Genomic DNA, 15,988 nt, shown 5'->3' on the forward strand with positions numbered 1-15,988 from the left:
GGGTGCTGGGACCCCCTCGAGGGTGCTGGGACCCCCAATGAGTGCTGGGACCCCCCGGTGCATGTTGGGTCTCCTGTGGCTGCTGGGACCCCTTGAGGGTGCTGGGACCCCACAGTGGCTGCTGGGACCCTCTGCAGGTGTCGGCACCTCCCGTGGGCACTGGGACCCCTCTCCCTCCCAGGGGGGCACTCGGGGTGGGGGACCCAGGAGTCCGTGGCTGGGGGGGACGCAGCGACATCTCCAAGGCCCCCTGGCAGCTTCATCCCCTCCCTGCGGTGGCACGGGGGCACCTGGGGGGCGTGGGCTGGGGGGGACACACGTGCATGCGGGGGTGGGCTGTGTGATGGCACATGTGTCCTTAGCGTGTCCGTGTGTCACCGCACGCATGTCCCCAGCGCACGTGTCCCGCAGCGTCTGTGTCACTCCACGTGTGTCACTGGCGTGTCCCTGTGGCTGCACACGTGTCCGTAGCATGTCCGTGTGCCTCCACATGTCCCCAGCATGTCACTGGCGTGTCCGTGTCACTGCACGCGTGTCCCCAGCGCGTCTGCACAAGACCCCCGTGGGTGTCCAGCTGAGCACCCCGGCGTGGCCCCAGCACGTGCTGTGTCCTCGGTGTGTCCCCCGCAGTGCCCACCTGAGTCCCCCCCATGTGTCCCTGTCCCCAACGCGTGTCCCCTGTGCCGCTGTCCCCCCACCCGCATCCCTGGCACGTCGCTGGCGTGGCCGTGGCGTGGCCGTGGCGTGGCGTGGCCGTGGCGTGGCGGCCGGAGGTGGCGCGTCGGGGCGTTCCGGGCTGTGCCCCGTGCCCCGGCGGGCCCCGGCGCGTCCCGGCGTGTCCCGACGCGCCCATGGGGCCGGGCCCCGCCGTTCCCAGGCCCGTGACGTGTCCCCGCTGTCGCTGAGGCTCCGGCAGGAAGCGTGGGGGGCAGGGGAGGCCGGGGCAGAGCGGGGTCCCTGGGCCGGGGGGTGCCATGGGGGCCCCCCGGGAGCGGCGCGAGGTTCTGGCCGCCATCCGGGCCGAGGTGGCCCGGCACGAGGGGGCCAAGGGCCACCTGAACCGGCTGGTGCGGCTCGTGGAGACCGTGCCCGAGCCCCGGCTGCGAGGGAGCCTGGGCAGCGCCCTCAGGGCCCTCCGAGGTACGGGGGGCACCGGGCTGGGGGGACACGGAGGGGACACAGGGGGCACCGACAGACAGCGGGATGGACAGGTGGGTGGGGGGACGGACAGATGGACAGATGGACATCCTCCGGGTGGAGGAATGGATAAGGGGGTGGGTGGAGGGATGAGGGGTGGGCAGGTGGGTGGAGGGACAAGGGGATGGGCTGGTGGGGAGAGGGACGGATGGAAGGACAGACGGCCAGTGGGAGGGATGGAGGGATGGATGGACAAATGGACAGACGAATGGACAAGGAGACAGGCAGAGGGAGGGAGGGAGGGAGGGAGGGATGGATGGATGGATGGATGGATGGATGGAGGGATGGATGGGTGGATGGATGGATGGGTGGGTGGATGGATGGATGGATGGATGGATGGATGGATGGATGGATGGATGGATGGATGGATGGATGGACAGGTGGACAGGGGGCTGGCTGGAGGCATGGATGGACAGACGGATGGAAGGATGGGCAGGTGGAAGGATGGAGGGGTGGATGCATGGATGGAGGATGAATGGGTGACCGGTGGATGGACAAACAGGTGGATGCAGGGATGGATGGAGAGATGCACAGTGGGAGGGATGGACAGATGGACAGAAGGGTGCAGGGCTGGACAGGTGCCCAGGGGCTGGCTGGAAGGATGGGGCAGATGGGGGGGCATCCTCTGAAGGGGCAGGAGGAGGGATGGAGGGATGGATGGATGGATGGAGGGATGGATGGACGGACAGATGGAGGGACGGACGGATGGAGGGCCGGATGGAGGGACAGACGGATGGAGGGATGTGACACTGGTGTCCCCCCCCCAGCCCTGCACTGGTGCTGGCCTTTGCTGGTACCCAGGGCCACACGGGGGGGTCCCGTCCCAGCTCAGGTGCGGCAGTGGGGGCTGGGCAGTACCAACCCCCCCATGGGACCCATCTGAGGGACCCGGGGGGTGCAGGGGCCCGCTGGGGGGTTGGGGACGGGCCCCCCCCCGCCCCATTTCCGCGATGGAGCCCTGGGGCGGTTTCCGGCTGTGGGGAAAATGGGGCCACTTCCTCTCTGCACCTTCCGCGGGGGGTGGGGGGGGGCCCTGCTGCCGGGGGGGCGGGGCGGGGGCCCTGCTGGGAGGGGGGGGGCCCTGCTGGGATGGGGGGGCCCTGCTGGAGGGGTCGGAGGGGCTGCCGGGGGGGGGGGGAACCCCCTGCATGGGGGGGCACTGATGCTGGGGGGGCCAATCTGAGGGGGGGCGCTTATTGCTGGAGGGGGTCCCGTGAAGGGGGGCCCCGCTGGGGGAGGATGGGGGCGGCCGTGCTGGGGGGGGGGGGGGGGCCGCACGGAGTTTGGGGTCTCCACCCCCCCAACCCCTCCGACCCACCCGGGGGGTGTCCGGTGACGTCACTTGGGGAGGGGTTCCATTGCCGCCCCCCTGCCCGTACCGAGCCCCCACGTCCCCGTGCCCCCCCCCCCCCCTCCGGCATCTCCCGCGCGGTTGCCATGGCAGCGGGAAGCCGGGGGATGCCGCGTTGCCAAGCGCCCGCTGTGGGTACCCACAGAGCGCTGGAGGGGGCACAGGCCCCCCCCCACCTCTCCCCCCAGAGCCTCCCCCAGAGCCCCTTCCCCACCCGCGGAGGTGCCGACTGCTCTGCCCCCCCCCCCGCTTAAACCCCCCAACTGCCCCCCCGGGGGGGCAGCAGCATCGGGGACAGGGATGGGGACAGGGATGGGGACAGGGATGGGGACAGGGGGTGTTCTGGCAGCGGGGTCGGACCCGGCGTGACCCCGTGCCACCCCCCCCCCCCCACTCCCCCCGCAGCGTGGGACACCCGAGCGATTCGGGGAGGCCCCTGGCTTGGGGGCACCTGGGGGGCTCTGGGAGGGACAAGGGGGCACTGGAGGAGGCAGCACTGACCCCACGGGGTGGTGACAGCGGCCAGATCCCCCCCGGGACAAGCGTCAGCTCCACGGTCACAGCCCTGGGGTGACAGCAGGGACACCTCTGGGGGGTGGCCCCCCTCCCCGGGGGGGCCTCGTGCGCGTCACTGGGGACGACGCCCCCGGCGCTGTCACCCGACCCCGGAGCGGTGACAGATCCCGGGGGGGCCCCCACGCACGGGAGGCAGCAGCCACCTCGGGGGGGCTCGGGGGACCGAGAGGTCCCGCCGTGCCCCCGAGCCCCGGGTCCCTCCCGGGGGCTGTGACACGCGGAGCCGGGGGGGTCACGCTGGCTGGGGGACACAAATGGGCGTGATACCTGGCCCGGCTCCACGCGGGTTCCACGAGGGTGACACGGGAGTGACGGGGGGTGACACGGGGGGGGGTCCACGGCTGGTCCACCAGCGCCATCCCCGCCGTTGCCGTGGTAACGGGGATGCGCAGGGATGCTGCGCCGCTGCTAAAAATGCCAGAAAACGGGGGAATGAGCCTTCTCCGAGCCCCGCAAGGCCTCCCGAAAACTCCCAAAAGCCGCCCCCCACGCCCCCCCCCCGCCCCGTGCAGGTCCCCTCCCGACCCAGCGTTGCTGCCCTAGGAAGGGGAGGGAGGGGATTCAGGGGCACGGGGAGCAGGGGGAGGGATGGATGGATGGATGGATGGATGGATGGATGGATGGATGGATGGATGGATGGATGGAGGGATGGATGGGGGGTGTCGGGGTGGGGGGGTATCGGCAGCCCAGCAGGTGCCGGGGCCGGAGACGGGGGTTCGGAGGGGTGGGGGGTGCCCGGGAGCGCTCGCGCCTGCCCGGTAGCGGCGGGGCCGCCGCCCGCCCCCGCCCCCAGCCCGGCCTGGGAGCGGCGCATGGCGGAGAGCGGGCGGCCCCGGCCCGCCCCCGGCCGCTCAGGGCCCCCCCCCGCCGGGCCCCGGCCCCCCCCGGCCGCTCAGGGCCCCCCCCCGCCGGGCCCCGGCCACCACCCGCGCCGCCGCCGCCGCAGCTGCCAAGGACGAGCCCGTCGGGGCGCTGCCGTGAGCCCCGGTCCCGGGGGATCCCGGGCATGACCCCCCCCCGCCCCCATAACCCCCCTTCTCCCCACAACCCCCCCGTCCCTCCATTTCCCCCCCTTTCCCGTAGCCCCCTCATCCCCCGCTCCCCACCGCCCCCGTGTCCCCCCCCGCCCCATCTCCCCTCCTGTCCTCCCCATCCCCCAACCCCCCGCACCTGCAGTCCCCCCATTCCCCCCCCCCACCCTCCCGGACCCCCAAATCCCCAGAACCCCCCCCTCCCCCCGCCCTGACACCCCTCCTATCCTCCCCCACCCCCAAAAGCTCCCCCTCCCCTCCACCCCTCCCCTCCACCCCCCCGGCTCAGGGGGTTGGGGGGGTTCCCCCCACGATGCCCCCCGGCCGCTAACCCGGGGTGGGGGGTGAGGCGGGGGGGGGGGCGGCCCCGATCCCGGCGGCTGGCGGGGGGGGTGGTTGTATTTCGTGGGGGGGGGCGGCGGCGGTTCCAACCCCTCCGGGGGCGGGCGAGCGGCGAAGGCTTCGGGGAGGCAGGGCCGGGGGTGGGACCGGAGCATCACCGGCACCGGCGGCCGCGGCGCCGCGCGGGGAACGAGGGGGGCCGGGGGGGGGCGCCCCGGGGGGGCCCTGCCCGCACCCATGAGCAGGACCACCGGCCTCCAGCGCAGGACCACCTACCTCATCTCGCTCACGCTGGTCAAGCTCGAGTCGGTGGGGCGCCGCGGGGGAGGCGGAGGAGGCGGGGGGGGGGTGGCGATGGAGCCCCTGGCCCCGGGGGGGGCTGCGGCTGCCCCCCGCACCCCCGAGCCCGGCCGAGCCCGGCGGCCCGAGCGGCTCTTCCAGCGGCAGGACGCGCTCCGGATAAGTACGGCCGGTCCCGGCCCCCCCGGCCCCCGACGCCCCCCCCGCCCCCGCTCGCACCGCCTCCGCCCCCCGCCGTGCCCCCCAAACCCGACCCGGCGCTGCTGCCCCCCCCCGCCCCCGGCGGTGCCCCCCAAACCCCGACCCCGGCGCTGCTGCCCCCCCCCCCCCGCCCCCGGCGGTGCCCCCCCAAACCCGACCCGGCGCTCCTGCCCCCCCCCGCCCCCGGCCGTGCCCCCCAAACCCGACCCGGCGCTGCTGCCCCCCCCGCTCCCGGCCTTGCCCCCCCAAACCCGACCCCCCGGGGGGCCAAGGGCACCTTGGAGGGGGCCGGGGGAGCGGGGTCTGGCCGCCCTGGACATCCCCCAGCCCGCCGCGACCACCCCCGCCGCCCGCTGCTGAGCCAGGCTACCTGGGGGGGCCCCGAGGGCCCCCCGGAGGGCAGCAGAGCCCCCCCCGCCCCGCCCCTGAACCCCCCCCATAGCCTCCCCGCACCCCTCCGCCGGCGCCCGCCGCCTCCGCCTGGCCGGTCCCAAACCCCCCAAGGCGGGGAGCAGCGGTGGGAGCCGCGGGACCCCCCGACCCCCGGGCGGGCAAGGCCCCCCCTCAAACCCGCCGGCAGCCGCCTCTCGTGGCCCGAGGGAGAGGGCAAGGGGCGCCCCAAGGCGGGGGGCAAGAGCGAGGGGCCCCCCCCGGGCCCGGCTGTCCCCCAGCAAGGGCAAGAGCAAGACCCTGGACTACAGCGACCTGCAGCCGGGGCCGGGGGCTCTGGCCCCCGTGCCCCCCCCCCGAGACGGGGCTGAAGCGGGGGCCGCGAGGGGGGTCGCGCCTCCACCCGCGACCGAAAGATGCTCAAGTTCATCAGCGGCATCTTCACCAAGAGCCCTGCGGCGACCCCCACCCACCCCGCGCCCCCCTGGTCTCCCCCCGCCGCCGACCCGGCCAGGGCCACCCCGCACAGTGAGTACCGGCCCGGGGGATCCCGGGGGGCGCCCCGGCCGCGGCTCGGTGTCCCCACGCCCCTCGGTGACCTGGGGCAGCTGTGCCAGTGCCCGCTGTGGCCGTGGTGCTGTGCCTCAGTTTCCTTGGCAGGGGGGAGGAGGCCCCCGGACCCCCGGGTCGTGTGTGGGGCAGGGGGACCCCGTCTGCTCCCCGTGCCTGTCGCGGTGGGGGTGCTGGGGAACGGGGGGGGCTGTGACCCCCCCAGGCTGGGCCACCCCACACGGGCGGTCCAGGTTTTTGCAACCTCTGGGGCGACGTGGGGCGCCTGATTTGGCGGGGCCCGGTGCTGGCCCTGGTGGGGATCCCGCGCCTCGGTTTCCCCATTGGGGGAACTCCATGGGGGTCCGGGGCGACCCCCCACCTCTGTCGTTCTGTCCCGCCGTCCGCCTGTCTATCCTCGCCTCCATCTGTGCGTCACATCCTGTCCCCCCATCTGCCTGGCCACCCCGTGTCCTTCTGTCCCCCCTGGCGTCCCTCGGTCTGCCTGCACACACCTTGGTGCCATGGGGTGCGTGGGCAGTGCCCTGCAGGGCCCGGGGGGTGGCAGCTCGGTGACAGTGAGGGGTGACAGGCAGCGGCGTTAACCCCTCCCCGGCTGTCACGCGCGTGGCGGGGACCCGGCTCTGGGTGTCGGTGGCAGAAACTGAGGCACAAGAAGGGGGGACCCTCTGCCTGTGCCCTGCCTCAGGTTCCCCCTTTGTGGTGCCGCGGTGCCCAGAGGGGCTGGGGATGCCAGGTAGGAGATGTGAGGGGCCCAGGGGCACGTCCTTGTGCCACACCAGGTGCTCGTGCCACGCCGTGTCCTTGTGCGCCACGCGGCGCTGCGGCCTTCGTGCCACCCACATCCTTGTGCCCGTCGCGTGCCATGCCGTGTCCTCGTGCCATGCCGTGTCCTCGTGTCGTGTCGTGTCCTCGTGCCATGTCATGTCCTCATGCCATGCCATGTCCTCATGTCGTGTCGTGTCCTCATGCCACGCCATGTCCGCGTGCCATGCCGTGTCCTCGTGCCATGCCTCATCCTTGTGCTACACCATGTCCTTGTGCCACCACTGCCACGTCCATCGTGTCCCTGTTCCACACCATGTGCCCACGCTGTGCTGCGTCCCTCATGCCCGACGCTGTCCCGCACCGCTGGCGTTGTGTCCTCATGCCCATTTTGGGCTGGAATCCATGGTGTCCTCGTGCCACCCCACATCCTCGTGCCGTGCTGTGTCCTGGTGCCTGTCACGGCCTGATGGTCCCACACTGGTTACCCACTGTGTCCCTGTGCCGCACCACGTCCTGGTGCCCCGCTGTGCCCTCATGGCCGTCATGTCCTGGAATCCATGGTGTCCTGGTGCCATGCCACGTCCTGGTGCCTCACCGTGTCCTGGTGCCTGTCACGATTCCCACCATGCCCCTGTGCCACGCCGTATTCTCACACCACGCTCCATCCCCGTGCCCGCCGTGTCTCCATGCTCACTGTGTCCTCGTGCCTTGGCACACGACGCCTCGTGCTGCCACGTCCCCGTCCCTGCCACGTGGCATCTCCACGTCCTCCCCCGCCGCCCCCGCGGGCCCGGTGCCGTTGCTGGGTGACAGCTGGTGGCCGCCCACTCAGGAAGCTGCTGCTGCTGCGCTGCAGGGTGGGGGCCCCCCGGGGATTGGGGTGCCAGGGGCTGCTGGGGGTTGCCCGAGGTTCCTGGGGGTCCCGGGCGCTGTCTCACCCATCTCCCTCCGCAGAGGCCTTGGTGAACAGCCAGGAGTGGACCCTGGGGCGCTCTATCCCCGAGATCCGCCTGGTGGGTGCCATGTCCCCGTGTCCCCGTGTCCCTGTGTCCCCATGTCCCCGTGTCTCCATGTCCTCATGTCCCCATGTCCCTGTGTCCCCATGTCCCCGTGTCCCCGGTCCCTGTGTCCCCATGTCCCCGTGTCTCCATGTCCTCATGTCCCCATGTCCCTGTGTCCCCATGTCCCCCGTGTCCCCGTGTCCCTGTGTCCCCATGTCCCCGTGTCCCCGTGTCCCCCGTGTCCCTGTGTCCCCGTGTCCCCATGTCCCCATGTCCCCCGTGTCCCCATGTCCCTGTGTCCCCATGTCCCCGTGTCCCTGTGTCCCCGTGTCCTCAGCCATCCTGACATCCCCTCTGCCCACCCAGGGAGTCCTGGGCAGCAGCAAGAGTGGGAAATCAGCGCTCGTCCACCGGTTCCTCACTGGCTCCTACGTGGGCCTGGAGCCCACCGAGAGTGAGTGGTCATGCGAAGGATGTGGGCATGGGATGGACGTGGGCATGGGATGGACGTGGGCATGGGCATGTCATGAGGATGGGTTCAGTGATGGAGTGACCGTGGGGATGGAGATGGAGGAGTGGACATACCCATGGAGCTGGGCATGGAATGGACATGTCATGGGGTGGACATGGTCATGGAATGGGCAAGGTCATGGTGCTGGTCATGGCTGTGGGACATTTGGGGTCAAAGTGCTGGTCACACGCGGTGCTGGTCATGGCCATGGGACCTTCTGTCCGTGTGGGCCTAGCACAGCTGCAGGGTGCCCCCTCCCTCCCCTCCCCCTGCCCCACCACAGGTGGACAGTTCAAGCGTGAGGTGACGGTCGATGGCCAGAGCCACCTCCTGCTCATCCGGGAGGAGGCCGGCGCCCCCGACGCGCAGGTACGAGGGGACCGGGGGCCGGGGGGGCCACGCTGGCCAGAGCCGAGCCCTGACCCCCGCCCGTGGCCCCCCAGTTTGCCAGCTGGGCGGACGCCGTCATCTTCGTCTTTAGCCTGGAGAGCGAGAGCAGCTTCGAGGAGGTGACGCAGCTGCACGCGCTGCTCAGCGACCTCCGCGGCACCAGCGACGTGGCCCTGGCGCTGGTGGGCACCCAGGGTGAGCCAGGGACGCGGGGGGACCCTGTGGGGGTGGGAGCAGCACGGGGGACCCCCGGCTCACCCCCTGACTCCCCAGACAAGATCAGCTCGTCCAGCCCGCGAGCGGTGGAGGACGCCCGTGCCCGGGCGCTCTGCGGGGACATGCGGCGCTGCCTCTACTACGAGACCTGCGCCACGTACGGCCTCAACGTGGACCGGGTCTTCACCGAGGGTGGGTGAAGCCCCCCCCTGGGGCTGGGGGGCTGCGAAGGGGGGTGGCGAGAGGGTGGGAGGGGGCTGGTGACATGGTGTGACGGGGACAGGGACTGGTGTGTGGTGGGGACCGTGGCCAGGTGGGATAGGGACGGTGGCCAGGGTGGAATAGGCACAGTGGGAGGGGGCTGGTGACCTGGTCAGACAGGGATGGTGGCCAGCGTGGGATCATGTCTGGGTCGAGGGGAATGGTGGCCAGATGGCACAGGGCCACGCCTAGGTGAGACAGGGACTATGTCCAGGCCACCCTACCATCCCCTGGGACAGGGACCATGCCCAGGTGGGATGGGGACAGTGGACGGGGTAGTGCAGGGGGCCATGTTCAGGTGTGCTGGGCCCGTGGCTGGGTAGATCAGGGACCATGTCCACTCCATGTGGGATGGGGGCCACATCCAGGTGGGATGGGGACAATGGCCAGTGGCTGGGTGGGATGGGAACCATGTCCAGGTGGGATGAGGACAGTGTCCAGGTGGGATGAGGGTGGGGACAACGTCCAGGTGTGGGTATCCAGGCTGTGGCCGGGCAGGTCGGGGGTCCAGCCCTCCTGACTCAGGGTCCCCGCAGTGGCCCAGAAGGCCGTGGCGCTGAAGAAGCAGCAGCAGCTGATGGCGTCCTGCAAGTCCCTGCCCAGCTCCCCGAGCCACTCGGCCGCCTCCACCCCCCGTGGGGGGCGTCCACCCTGGCCAGGTACCCCCCGGCCCCCTGCCCCGGCCCCCGGCCACAGCCCAGGCTGACCCCGTGTCCCCCCAGACCAGCAACGGCGGCCACACCAGCGACTACTCGTCCTCACTGCCGTCCACCCCCAACGTGAGCCACCGGGAGCTGCGCAGCGAGACCCCGGCCCCGCTGGGGACCCCCAGCTCGCTGCACCGCGGGGCCAAGCGCCGCACCAGCCTCTTCGCCGTGAGTGCCCCCTGCCAGGGGGGTGGCACTGGGGGGCGTCTCAGTTGTCCCCTTGGCATGGTGGTGGTGGTGACACAGGGAGATGTGACATCCAGGGTGTCCACTTGGCAGGGTGGTAGCAGTGGGGGGACATTGTCACCCAGAATGTCACCCTGGTAGGGTGGTGGCAGCAAGGGACATATGGCACCTGAGGTGTCACCTGGCAGGGTGGTGACATTGAGGGGCATGTGGCATCTCAGTTGTCCCCTTGGCATGGTGGTGGTGGCACTCAGGGACACGTGGGCACCGAGGATGGGGATGGGGGATGCACAGGGCACCCAGAATGTCCCCACCACGGGGCTTCTGATGTGTCCTCTAGCAGGGTGCTGGGCACACATGGCATCCATAGTGTCCCCTTGACCTGGTGGTGGTGGCACAGTGGGACACGTGGGCACCCAGGGTGTTCCCACCACGAGGCCACAGTGGTGGGGTCTGTGGCACCCCAATGTCCCCCCCACCAGGCTCCAGCAGTGGGGGGGCATGTGGGCTCCCCGGTGTCCCCAGCTGTGCCACGAGTCCCACCCCCGTCCCTGTCCCCGTCCCTGCAGACGCGCCGCGGCAGCGACTCTGAGAAGCGCAGCCTGGACAGCCGAGGCGAGGTGGCCGGCAGTGGCCGTGCCATCCCCATCAAGCAGGTGGGTGGTGGCAGTGGCAGGAGGACACCGGTGGGTCCCAGCGTGCCCTCTGTCCCCTCACTGTCCCCTGTCCCCAGAGCTTCCTGCTGAAGCGCAGCGGCAACTCCCTGAACAAGGAGTGGAAGAAGAAGTACGTGACCCTGTCCAGCAACGGCCTCCTCTTCTATCACCCCCAGCATCAACGTGAGTGTCCCAGGCCCCTGTGGTCCCCAAGGTGTGGGAGGGCCCGGTGTTACCCCCGCTGTCCCCGCAGGACTACATCCACAGCACGCACGGTAAGGAGATGGACCTGCTCCGCACCACGGTCAAGGTGCCCGGGAAGCGCCCGCCTCGCGCCATCTCCGCCTGCGGCCCCTCGGCCAGCATCAACGGGCTGCTGCGGGACCCCGAGCCGGGCAGTGAGTGACCAGGGAGACACCGGGCAGGGGGGGACACCACGGGGGACCAACTGTGTCACTGTCCCTCCCCCTCGCAGCCGGCGTCCCCTCCGTGGGGCTGAGCCTCCCCCCCCGAGCCGGGGCTGAAGGTGGTGGGCAAGGGCGAGCGGTCACTGCAGCGCTGCGCCTCTGCCTCGGGCGCCAAGCTCGCCCTCAGGTGAGTGATGCCAGCACGTGCAGGGATAATGCCACCTTCCCGGGGCACACACAGGGACTGCCCCATGGCGACCCCACTGAGCACGGCGACTCCTGGGCAGCTCGGGGACATGGTGGCCTTTGGTGGCCCTTGGTGGCGCCGGTGGCTCTGGAGGCCACGGTAAACCTGGTGGCCCTGGTGAGTCTGGGGACCTGATGGCCCTTGCTGACCCTGGTGGTCACAATAACCCTGGTGGATTGGGTGAGCCCAGGGACCAGGTGGCCCTTTGGTGGCACTGGTGGCCACAGTGAAACTGCTGGGGACCTGGGAGTCCCAGAAGCCACAATGAGCCTGGTGAGCCCAGTGAGGCCAGTGGCCCTGGTGACCCTCGTGACTCTGGTGAGCCAAGAGGACTCTTGTGACCCTGGTGGCCCCAGTGATTTTGGTAAGACCAATGAACTTGGCGGCCTTGGGAGTCCTGCTGATCCCAGTGAGATCGGTGACCCTGGGGAGCTCTGATGACCCCAGTGTGCCCAGGGCCTCTGGTGGACTTGTGACCCTGGTGACCCCAGTGAGTCCAGTGGCCCTGGTGGCCCAAGTGGTATTGCTGTGCCCAGTGGACTTGGTGACCCTTATTGCCCTTGCTGACCCAAGTGGTTCTGATGGACTTGGTGACCCTGGTGGCCTCAATGGTCCTGCAGAGCTCCGTGGTCCTCGTGAGCCTGGTGACCCCAGCGACCCCCGGTGTCCATGGTGCCCCCAGTTCCCCACGTGTGGTCTCTCGGCAGAGTCCCCCCTTGTCCTTGGAGGCCGTGTCCAGCCCCGGCAGCGCGGGCAGGGACCCTCCGCCCCTCGCCCCTGGTGGACAGGAAGAAGCACCGGCGGAAGAAGCTGATGACGCCGTCCAAGACCGAGGGCTCGACCGGGCAGGCAGAAGGTGTGTCGTGCGTCCCCAGCCCCAGTCACCCATGGCGCTGAGGGGACAAGGCCACCGTCCTCCACGGCAACGACGCCCCAGAACGGCCCAGGGATCTGGGGTGATCCTGCCCCTCACCCCCTGTCCGTGCTCAGCCACGCTGCCCACGCATCCCCCTCGCTCTGCCACCGCCTGCCACCTTCTGCACCATCCCCAGGGCTCCGCGGGCCCCCCTGACTCTGTCCCCGTTTCCTCTCTCCACTCCTGCTGCCCGGACCCTCCGCAGCCAAGCGCAAAATGTGGAAATTAAAAAGTTTTGGTAGTTTAAGAAATATTTATAAAACAGGTAACGTGGCGTGAGCGGTGCCTCCCGTGCATGTGGCTGTGCCCCCCTTGCCTGCTGCTCGCACACACGCCGGGAGGGGTGGGGACCTCTGGGGAGGGGGCTTGGGCAGAATTTGGGTGCCGGGGTGGATGTGGGGGGCTGGAGTGGGTGCTGGGGCAGCCCAGCCCCCCACAGGTGTAGGACCTCCCATCCCACCGCCCCCCCGGGGGTCTCTGGTCCCGCAGAGGAGGAGAACTTTGAGTTTCTGATCGTGTCAAGCACGGGGCAGACGTGGCACTTCGAGGCCGGCAGCTTCGAGGAGCGCGACGCGTGGGTGCAGGCCATCGAGAGCCAGATCCTGGCCAGCCTGCAGTGCTGCGAGAGCAGCAAGAACAAGGTGGGACTGGTGTCGGGGGGCTGGCAGGGTCCCCGTGTCACCCTCCCGCCCCGCTCACCCCCGTGTGTCCCTCCAGGCACGCATGGACAGCCAGAGTGAGGCTGTGGCCATCCAGGCCATCCGCAACGCCCGCGGGAACTCGCTCTGCGTGGACTGCGGGGCACCCAGTAAGTCCCCAGGGGCACCGGGGAACAGCAGGGGGACATGGGTGGGCGTGGGGCATGGGGGGATGTGGGTTCACGGGGCAACGGGGATCGTGGGGAGCCGTTGGTGACCCGGTGCCATGGGTCCTGCAGAGCCCTGGAGCCAGGTGACGGTGCCGTGGGGTGAGACTGTGCCATGGGCCATAGGCTACCGGGCAACCAGGGTGAGGGGGGACCGTGGGCCACATGATGCCGTGTGTGACATAATGCCGTGGGGCACATGGTGCCAGGGGTCACACCGTGCCAGGGTCACACGGTGCCATGGGACACACGATGCCGTGGGTGACACGATGCCACACGGCGCCACGGGTCACACCGTGCCGTGGATCACAGCAACCACTTACCACACCATGCCATGGGCCACACCGTGTCCCACACCAGGGGGTGCCCCGAGCCCAGGGGTGCCACAGGTCACCCCCCACCCCAATCGCCACCCCTGCTCACCTCCAGACCCCACGTGGGCCAGCCTGAACCTGGGCGCCCTGATCTGCATCGAGTGCTCGGGCATCCACCGCAACCTGGGCACACACGTGTCCCGCGTGCGCTCGCTGGACCTGGACGATTGGCCACGGGAGCTCACCCTGGTGCTCACGGCCATCGGCAACGCCACCGCCAACAGCATCTGGGAGCAGAACCCGCGCGGCCGCTGCAAGCCCACCCACGAGTCCTCTCGGTGGGTGTCCCTCCAGCCCCACCCCTGTGTCCCCCCTGTGTCACCACATGTCCCTGATGCCACCATGACACCACCCTGATGCCACCCTGCAGCCCCTGATGCCCTCTGTCCCCACCCTGCAAGTCACCGCTGTGCCATCCCACAGACTCTGATGCCCCTTGTCCCCGCGTCATCGCGGTGCCACCCCCTGTCCCCAGTGCCCCCGTGTCCCCACCCCCCTGTCCCTGGTGCCTTGTGACCCCACGATCCAGCAATGCCACGCTGCAGTCCCTGACACCCCCGTGTCCCCATCTCCCATGCCACCCTGCTGTCACCCTGTGTCCCTGACCTTCACGTGTCCCCTGTTTTCACTCTCCCTGCCCACTGTGGTGCCCCCTTGACACCTCTGTGTCCCCACCACCGCACCCCCGGCTGCTGCCCCGTGTCCCTGCCACCCCCGTGTCCTCCCATCATGGCAGCGCCCCATGCCCAGGGAGGAGCAGGAACTGTGGATCTGTGTCCCCGTGGTGCCACCCTGCTGTCCCTGACACCCCGTGTCCCCACGCCCCCATGCCCAGGGAGGAGAGGGAATCGTGGATCCGCGCCAAGTACGAGCAGCGGCTGTTCCTGGCACCGCTGCCCGCGGCCGAGGCGCCGCTGGCCGAGCGGCTGCTGGGGGCCGTGCGGGAGCAGGACCTGCCCGCGGTGCTGCTGCTCCTGGCCCACAGCCACAAGGACCAGCTCAACGTGGCCATGGGGGACACGGACCGGCGCACGGCGCTGCACCTGGCCTGCGACACCGCCCAGGTGGTCGTCACCCAGCTGCTGGTGTGGGTACGTGGGGCAGGGCGTGGGTGTGGGGGTCTGGCCGGGGGAAGTGGTGGGGTCTTGGGGTGGCTTTGGGGGATGTGGTGTCGTCATGGGTGCTGTGACATGGCCACGAGGGAGATGACACAGCTGTGGGGCCGTGACATGGGTGTGAGGGATGTGGGGTGGTCATGAGGACCATGGAGTGGTCACGGGGGACGTGGTATGGCCTTGGGGGATGGGGTGTGGTCTTGGGGATCATGGCATGGCCAGGAGGCAAGTGACATGGCCATGGGGACCATGGGGTGGCTTTGGGGGCCATGGGGGGTGTGAGGTGTTCATGGAGCACCTGGGGTGGGCTTGGGGATCACGGCATAGCCGGGGGAAGATCGTGGGGCTGTAGGGACCGTGACGTGGCTGTGGGGGATGTGGTGTTGCCGTGGGGGATGCGGGGTAGTCTTGGGGACCGTGGCATGGCCAGAGGACAGATGACACGGTCATGGGGGACATGGTGCGGTCTTGGGGACGATGGCACAACCAAGGGGGATGTGAAGTGTCCATGGGAAGCCTGGGATGGCCACGGGAGGGACGCTGTGTCAGGACACCCGGGGGTAACGACCCATCCCTGGGGGACACATTCCGGCCTTTGGGGCTATGTCACAGCCACGGGGGCCGTGTGGTGGCCTCACTCGCGGGTGACGCGTGGCTGTGCCCGCAGTACGGGGCCGATGTGCGGGCACGGGATGGCCACGGCCGCACCGCGCTGTTCTACGCCCGCCGCGCCGGCAGCCGCGAGTGCGCCGACATCCTGCTGCAGCACGGCTGCCCCGGCGAGGGGCCCGGCAGCCCCCCGACCCCCGGCAGCCCCCCGACCCCCGGCCCTCCGACCCTCGGCGGCCCCCCGACCCCCGGGCCCCGCCGCCGCAGCAGCTGCGCCAGCGTGGGCCCCTGCGAGCCCCGGTCCGCCCTGGTATAGCCCTGAGGGGCCCGGAGCCCTCCGGCCCTGCCCGCAGCCCGGGGTCACCGCGGTGCCACCCCCGGGGTCATCCCGGTGCCACTCTCGGGGTCACCCCTTGCCCACGGTTTGTATTTTTGATGCTCTATTTATTATCCTTTCCATGTCGGGGTCTCCGCTGGTCCTGTCCCCCTCTCCGTGCCAGGGACCCCCATGCCGGGGGTCACAGTGCCACGCTGCCACCCAGGTCCCCTTCCTGTCCCCTCCCCGGGGTATTGTGCCCCAGCGTGGGGTGGGCACAGCTGGGGTCGGGGCACTGAAGACGGGGTAACCCCTGCCCATGTCACTCCTTGCCCGTGCCATCCCCTGTCCCTGTCACCCCTGCCCGTGTCACCCCACTTGTGCCAGCACCCTGCGCGTGTCACCCTCTGCCCCCTCCCTTGCCCCCTGCTCACATCACTCTGTCCTACCCCCATCCCCGTTCCCCCCGCGCTGTGTCCCCCTCC

General features: G+C 70.5%; 2 protein-coding genes across 2 annotated transcripts in view; both read left to right on the forward strand.

Annotated features, from left to right (window-relative positions):
• Positions 1–935: 935 nt before the first annotated feature.
• AGAP2 (ArfGAP with GTPase domain, ankyrin repeat and PH domain 2) overlaps positions 936–15,988 on the forward strand; it is a 23,060-nt gene continuing 8,007 nt past the window's right edge. Inside the window, exons 1-6 of the mRNA XM_048328021.1 lie at positions 936–1,140; positions 7,681–7,739; positions 8,094–8,181; positions 8,522–8,607; positions 8,682–8,823; positions 8,902–9,036. Coding sequence (XP_048183978.1) covers positions 975–1,140; positions 7,681–7,739; positions 8,094–8,181; positions 8,522–8,607; positions 8,682–8,823; positions 8,902–9,036 — 676 coding nt within the window. The 5' untranslated portion in view covers positions 936–974. The remainder of the gene's footprint in view (positions 1,141–7,680; positions 7,740–8,093; positions 8,182–8,521; positions 8,608–8,681; positions 8,824–8,901; positions 9,037–15,988) is intronic.
• Positions 13,957–15,981, forward strand: LOC125337838 (arf-GAP with GTPase, ANK repeat and PH domain-containing protein 3-like). Its single transcript, XM_048328022.1, has 2 exons — positions 13,957–14,554; positions 15,246–15,981. The coding sequence occupies exons 1-2, from the start codon at positions 14,291–14,293 to the stop codon at positions 15,501–15,503; spliced, it is 522 nt and encodes a 173-aa protein (XP_048183979.1). The 5' UTR covers positions 13,957–14,290; the 3' UTR covers positions 15,504–15,981.

Source organism: Corvus hawaiiensis, chromosome 24 (assembly GCF_020740725.1).
Source record: "Corvus hawaiiensis isolate bCorHaw1 chromosome 24, bCorHaw1.pri.cur, whole genome shotgun sequence".
NCBI classification, from domain to species: Eukaryota; Metazoa; Chordata; class Aves; order Passeriformes; family Corvidae; genus Corvus; species Corvus hawaiiensis.